Source organism: Pollicipes pollicipes, unplaced genomic scaffold (assembly GCF_011947565.3).
Source record: "Pollicipes pollicipes isolate AB1234 unplaced genomic scaffold, Ppol_2.1 Scaffold_7261;HRSCAF=8764_pilon_pilon_pilon, whole genome shotgun sequence".
Taxonomy (NCBI): domain Eukaryota; kingdom Metazoa; phylum Arthropoda; class Thecostraca; order Pollicipedomorpha; family Pollicipedidae; genus Pollicipes; species Pollicipes pollicipes.
The window spans coordinates 35,853,222-35,859,985 of record NW_023597054.1 but is presented as its reverse complement, the minus strand read 5'-3'; the positions used below and the strand labels follow the sequence as shown (position 1 = coordinate 35,859,985).

The window sequence follows — 6,764 nt, the reverse complement described above, 5'->3', positions numbered from 1 at the left end:
CTGAGGTCTGGATGGTGCTTACACAATCCAGGCCTGACTTCTGAGCTCCGCACAGTGGCGGCAATACTCGGACATTGACTCTGATGACTGGACAGGGCTGACAGTGCTCATACCTGACACCTGAGGGCTGGACAGTGCAGTCGTTGGACCTGGACAGTGATGACCAAGCCCCAGGCCAGACCGTCTGAGATCCAGACAGGGCTGCCAGCACTCAGACCGTACCTTGAGGTACTGCCGGCACGCTCGTGGGGTCCGGACATTACCGATAGAGACCAAACCGCCTGAGATCCAGACAGTGCTGCCAGTATTCAGACCGTATCTTGTACTGCCGGCACACTCGTGGGGTCCGGACATTACCGGCAGAGACCAGACCGTCTGAGATCCAGACAATGCTGCCGGCCCTCAGACCTTGCCCTTGAGGTCCGGGCTGTGTCAACACAAACCAGACTGCCCTGTGCGCCGTCCGGAGCATCCCTGACACGGCGGCGCGCCGGCAGACGCGCCGGTTGTCCGGCGCCGGACGCTTGGTGCCGACACCGGGGTTGCATCACCCCGCGGAGATGTGCCCGGCACGCGCGCCTGGTGGGGCGCCCGTCGCGTGTTTGTGCAGTCGCCGCGGCTCCGGGGGCCAGCGGGCGTTTGTTTAGCTGATGGTGCGCAGAGACGAAGCGGCCGTTCCGGAGTGAACTCAGACGGAGTTGTTCACGCACTGGGGCGCCCTGGCCGTCACGGCGGGTTCGGGATGGCTTGTCGTCTTTGGGGATACAGTAATTTCCTTTTCCTGCAAGCAAGAAAGGACTTGTGCTCTTTGTTTTTTTTTCATTCTTTCTCGTCCTCTTTTCTTTGTTCGCTTTTGTTTTGCTTTTTCGCGCTGGAGCTCTATTTGTGTGTGTGTGTGTGTGTGTGTGTGTGTGTGTGTGTGTGTGTGTGTGTGTGTGTGTGTGTGTGTGTGTGTGTGTGTGTGTGTGTGTGTTGTGTGTGTGTGTGTGTGTGTGTGTGTGTGTGTGTGTGTGTGTGTGTGTGTGCGTGCGTGCGTGCGTGCGTGCGTGCGTGCGCGCGTGTGTGTGTGCATATATACATATATATATTTATTTAGTGGCATTGCCTGCACAGATTGGAAGCATTCTCTAAGCGTCTTTCTTTTAAAGGTGTTTTTGGTGAACTTCCTGTCCTCGTGATCATAAGCACAGCTTGAAGCGTCGAGCATTGGTAAAATTACCATTGTCTACTTCGTGACGCCATTTTACCAGTACCTCCTGATAAACTAAACGTCGACAGCTGTCGGCATAAAAACTCTGTACTCGTAATGATCTCCACTTTTTTGTTGAAGATGTGTGATTGAGTCAGTCATCTGTATATTTATCAGATTACAGTCGATAAATGCTGTGCTTGTTACTATGGTGTGGCACGCGGCAGTCCTCGTCTGCCCATTTTTGTAAACATGAGCAGGCGGTGCTTACTGGCGCAATCTGCTAATGCGTACTGGGATGGCATGTGTTTATACATATCTCGCTGCCGACCTGAAGATGTCCAGTTTCACGCGGCTGTTTTGCGGTAATTGGGCGTGTTCACGAACACACCTGGCCACCGCATCGGCTCGTAGCGCGATATGACCGGGCACAAGGCAGCGGCAGGAGATATGACCGGTCGCCTCTGCCCCAGGTCTAGAGGAGCGGCGCAAACGGCGGCGGGACGCCATCAGCGCGCGGCCGGCGCTGGGCACAGTGGCGCCGAGCGGCGGCGGCTTCTCGAACCAGGCGGCGCCGGCCGGCAGGATCGCCGCCTCGATCGGTGTGACCGTGCGGCGGCGCCCGGGACCGGCGGCGGCGGCGGCTGGAGTTCCGGACCGGCCGCCTCTCATGGAGTCCGCGGCGGCCGGAGGCGGACCAGAGCCGCTGGCGGACGGGCCGATGCCGACCTGCAGCCCAGCACCGGCGGCGGACGCGGATGGTCCGGAGCCGCCGCCGAGTGCTCACCCCGCACCGACACGGGCGGCGGCAGCGGACTCCGCCCCGGCTCCCGGCAGTGCTCAGACGTCGGCGCTGTCGCTGGTGGCCGGCTACTCGTCGACGGACAGCGAGTGATGCGCCGGGTGCGGCTGGACAGCGTCTCCAAGGCTCGTGACGGACGGTGGGCGTGCGCGCCGCTGCTCAGTTTACACGAAAACTGGCTTCTGCTGCTTTTAATGGCCATTTGCCGTTTGCATGCTTCATAGTGTAGTGCTGGTGTAGTTACGGTCATAAACGTCACGTTAGGTTCATGCGTAGCGTTCATAAACTTCATAAGGTCACGTGCCACGGCGAAAAGCAGGTCGCCATCCTATGCGCGAGGCGTTGCCTCAGTTATATCCGGAATTATTAGTGAACCGTCATGAATCCGCTCCGGCTATGCAGATTTATCGAATGCTTTCCTACTCAGTGCCTGACCGTAACACCTGCGTCTCCATGAAATGTGAAAAACGGTTGGACAATACAGTACAACAGTACAAATAGTTTGGCAGACACGTGATTGTCTCACGCTTTTTATTGTCTCATCCATGTTGGTTGGTCCATGTGATGATCTCGAGACGTACGGGAGGGCTAGGTCTGTTACGACACTTAGCATGTAGTGCGTTGCATTGTGCGTGCACGGTTGTAAAACTGAGCGAAAAGCTCCGTAGCACGAAACTTCCAGACGAAACCGCCCACGTCCTTGTGGTTGCAAGTTGAACCACGAAGAGAATATCATTGGAGATGTTACGCAGGTGGCACAGCGACCTCGGTAGGAGGTTAATGTGTTCGTGATCAGACTTCTACTGCATACATGTTTTGTTTTGGTTCGTGATCTACAAATCATTATAACCAGAACACGTTTTATTGCAAAAACAACGGACATAGCAACAAATCAAACAGATCAACACGCGTATAAAAATTTGTCCGGCTCGTCTCGTGTAGTGGTGCCTTCGCTGAACGAGATCATCCAAAGACCCCGCAGAAAGCCGCGCATCATCACAAGTACGCCCATATATGCGCCGTGAGCAACCACCCAGACCGTCTCAACAAGGATTCGCCAGCGCGCGCTGGCCGGCCCGGCGGGCGCCTGTCCGGAGCGTGGCACGGGCGGCGGTCGGAGCGCTCACAGGTAGCGCCAGGCGGACGAGCTGAAGGTAAGACGCTGCCCGTACGAGGGCCGGCCGCCCAGCCAGCCGGCCCCGTTGGCGCCCAGCGCCAGGCCGGCGCCGCTCGAGCCGTATCTGAGCAACACAACAGCGCCAGTCAGCGGTTATCTCCCCTGCAAGGTCAGACAGAGGGCGGAGCGTTAGTGGGCTGGTCACTCGGCGCACGTACCCGGGCCGCAGGACCGGCAGGCCGGGTGCCGCTAGAACGAAACAACAGCACACCGTTAGTCACCGTCTACGTCCTGAGTCTATGGACGACGGGCTCTAGTGGATAAAACGGTCAGGGCTTAAAATTGAACGGGCGCTATAAGTTCCTCTGAGCTACCGGCAGACCCGGTTAACTGGACGGACTCGCTAGCAAAACAGGCCACCCGAACATTTCAAAAAGTTTCAGAGTGATGCACGACCGCTCTCTCCGAACGTCGCCCCGTCAAGGCGGCGGCGCGCGGGTCAGGCCAGGCACGCCGGTCGCACTTGCCTCGGGTATCTGCGCGACTGAGCCGGCTGGCTGGTGGAGCCGGTCGAGTGACGGGCCTTACGAGCCTCCTTCAGGCTCTCGATGTTGCTGGTCACCGAATCGAGGTTCCGCTTGATCTGGTCCCCGAGCACGGAGAGCCGGGAGGAAGCGCGCCGCTCGGCGACCGCCTCGGCAGCGGCCGGGCCCAGCGCCGTCGTGTGCCGCCGGTAGAAGTCGGCCGTGCTCGGCACGTGGGCGGTGGCGGCGCGGAAGTACGGCGCGTCGCCGGTGCGCCGCCGTCGGCCCTCCTCGATGCTGGAGAGCCGCGCTGGCCGCGGCTCGCCGGCCGGGTCGGACGGCAGCGACTCGCGCGACGAGCGCAGGCTGACGTTGCTGGAGGAGAGCGTCTCCTTGGAGCCGACCGCGTCGGCGGGCTCGTCGGCCGGCGAGCCGCCGCCGCCGCCACTGCCAGACAGCTTCAGACGGCGGGGCAGGGTGCTGCTGTGGCGGCTGACGTCGGCGCACGCCTCCGACGGGTCACGGCTGCTCGAGCGCAGCCGGCCGGTGCCATCGGCGGCGAGCAGCGAGCGGCCGTGCGAGGCGTCGCGCTCGCGGCGCTCGCGGCGGCCGGCGCGCCGCGGCTCGCCCGGCGGCTCGTCGTAGATGAGGCTGAGCACCTCACGACTCGACGACCGGTCGCGGCGCCGGTCGTTGAAGCGCGGGAAGTAGCTCTTGCGCAGGATGCGGTCGCTGACCGAGTCCTCCTCGTCGTCGGCGGCGTTCACCTCGGAGCCGGTGTCGGTTGTCTCCGAGGCGGCGTCCGCGTCGGCGCTGAGCGGCTGGCCGAGCCGGCGCCGCCTCGCCTCGGCGCCAACGCCGTTCTCGGCGGGCGCCGGGTCGGCCGGCCCGGGCGCGCGCGGCTCGGGCCGCCGGCCGCCATCGCCGTTGTGGTGGCGCGTCTCCGCGGCGCCGTTCACCGTCGGCCCGTTCTGCAGCTCCTCCTCGCTGCTGGCGACGGCGCCGTCCAGGCAGAGCCGCGCCAGCTGCGGCCGCCGCTTGGTGGGCTGGTCGGGCGCGGCGCCTGCCTCCCGGCTGGAGGAGCGACACCGGCTCGGCTGGCGCTCGCGACTGGCGCTGCGGCGGCGCGGCGAGCGGGCGCGCGACACCTCGCCGCCGCCCGGCGCCAGGTGGATGATCTGGCCGGCGATGTTGCGGAACACCTGGGGTTCGGGCGCAGCGGCGGCGGCGGCCTGGCCCTCGCCGGACGCGCTCTGCTGCAGCTTGTTGACCACCGAGCGCACGCTGCTGCCGCGCCGCACGATATTCAGCTCGCGCGGCGGCTCCTTGAGCGTCGGCGAGCCGCACTCGGTCTTGTCGCGCTCCTCAAAGAACTTGAGTGACACGCGTCGGGAGCTGGGCCGCGGACTGGTTGGGCTGCCCGGGCTGGCCGGCGGCGCCTGCTCCGAGCTCGGGTAGTGACTGAACGCGTCCCGTAGCAGGTCCGGGTTGATCGGACGCGGCGGCTGGTTCTCCACGGCGCTGCCCGGCAACGTCAGCTGGGCGGGACGTGGGGCGTCTCGGACTTCGGCGCCCTCCGCCTCGGCCTTGACCTCGGAGCGCGACCCGGCCCGCCGGATCAGGCTCGGTATTCGGCTCAGCTTTTGCGTGAGAGTCGTTTTCTTCTCCTTCGCGTCGTCGGGCTCCGACCTTTTGTCTGACATGGTCTTCGAGTCCTCGTCTTTTCCTCTGTCGAGGTTGAGGAGCTTTGCCGTTTTCCTAGAAATCTCGTCGAATACGCTTCGCTCTTGCTGCTTGTCGAGCCTCTTCATCGGCCCGGGCGCCTTGTCCCCGTCGGCGCCGGGCGGCCCGCGGCGCGCGACGCTCTCCTCCGCTGGTGGCGCCTCGACGCTGTCTTCTGCACCTTTAGTTCTGACATCGAACTCACTTGCATCCGCCTCCGACTCCAGCGGCTTGGGGACCGGCTCCGTCGCCGGCGGGGGGGACAGGGCGCCGCCACCCGCCTCGCGCTTCTGTCGGATGTCCTTGAGCGCGCTCTGCACGCTGCGCTCTGAGCTGCGAATGAACGGCGAGCTGAAGCGATAGCTGTCCGGGTAGCTGTATCGCGGGCTGAGCGGCCCCGGGCTGCCGCGGTAGTCGTCCAGCGGCCCGGAGCGGAATTCGGAGCGGTGGTCGCCGCGGGGACTCAGGCACCGGGCGCTGGAGCGGTAGTCGTCGCCCGGGCCTGCCGGCTCGGCGCTGAGGCGGCGGCTGGAGTGGCGGTCGCCGCCTCGCAAGCCGTGGTGATGGTCGTCTCGGGCGCTGCGGTGCTCGTCCGGCGGGTCGGAGCGGCGGTGGTGCCGCGGGCTGGTGCGGTGTTCGTCCCGCGCGCGGTCGGTCGCCGCCGCCCGGCGCGCCGCCCTCTCCGGCTGGCGCCTGCGCGCCTGGGGGCTGGACACGGGCGTGCGGTCGCCCTCGTCGCCGCCGGCCGCGTCCGGCGCGGCGAGCGGCGAGAGGGAGCGCCGCTCGGTGTCGGACACAAGTGTCGAGGAAGAGCGGCGGGTGCGACCCGCTGGCAGCCGGGCCTCGTCTGGCGGCGTGCCGCCGTCGCGACTCTGACTGCGCGCACGCGCCGCGCTCCCGCCGCCGCCGCCGCCGCCGTCTCGGAGCGGCTCGGGTATCCGCAAGCTGAGCGTGCGGCCGATGGCGCGGCGCCGCTCGTCGGGCGCCGGCCGCGGCCGCCCGGCCTCACCCTCCTGCTCTCCGCGCCGCCCGCCGGGGGGAGTGTCGATCAGGGAGCGGCGGCCCGCTGGTCCGGCCGCCGGCTCCTGGCTGGTCGCTGATCGCCCGCCGTCCCGCCCTTCAGCTTCCCCCGGCGGCCGGTACGCGTCGTGCAGACTACGCGGCCGCCACGCCACCTTGGGCGGCTCGCTGGCCGCGTCCGGCGGCGGCGTGTACTCGCGGCTCGAGGTGCGCGTGTAGACGCGGTAGGCCGGCGGCTCCGGCGCCGCGGCCGCCGCCGGCCGGCCCAGCGCCGGGTCCTGGCGCAGGAAGCGGCTGATGAAGTCGCGCGCCGAGCCGGCCCGCTCGGCGCTCGCGCCCCTCTCCTCCGACCCGCCCAGCGGTGAGTCGGCCGTCGACGACTTCTTGTAG

At 65.7% G+C, this 6,764-nt stretch overlaps 1 protein-coding gene across 1 annotated transcript in view; it reads right to left on the bottom strand.

The window, feature by feature from the left end:
• Positions 1–3,247: 3,247 nt before the first annotated feature.
• The window catches only part of LOC119111359 (serine/arginine repetitive matrix protein 2), a 34,748-nt gene continuing 31,231 nt past the window's right edge, over positions 3,248–6,764 (bottom strand). The window contains exons 14-15 of the mRNA XM_037235174.1: positions 3,636–6,509; positions 3,248–3,357 (exon numbers count right to left, since the gene is read on the bottom strand). Coding sequence (XP_037091069.1) covers positions 3,279–3,357; positions 3,636–6,509 — 2,953 coding nt within the window. The 3' untranslated portion in view covers positions 3,248–3,278. The remainder of the gene's footprint in view (positions 3,358–3,635; positions 6,510–6,764) is intronic.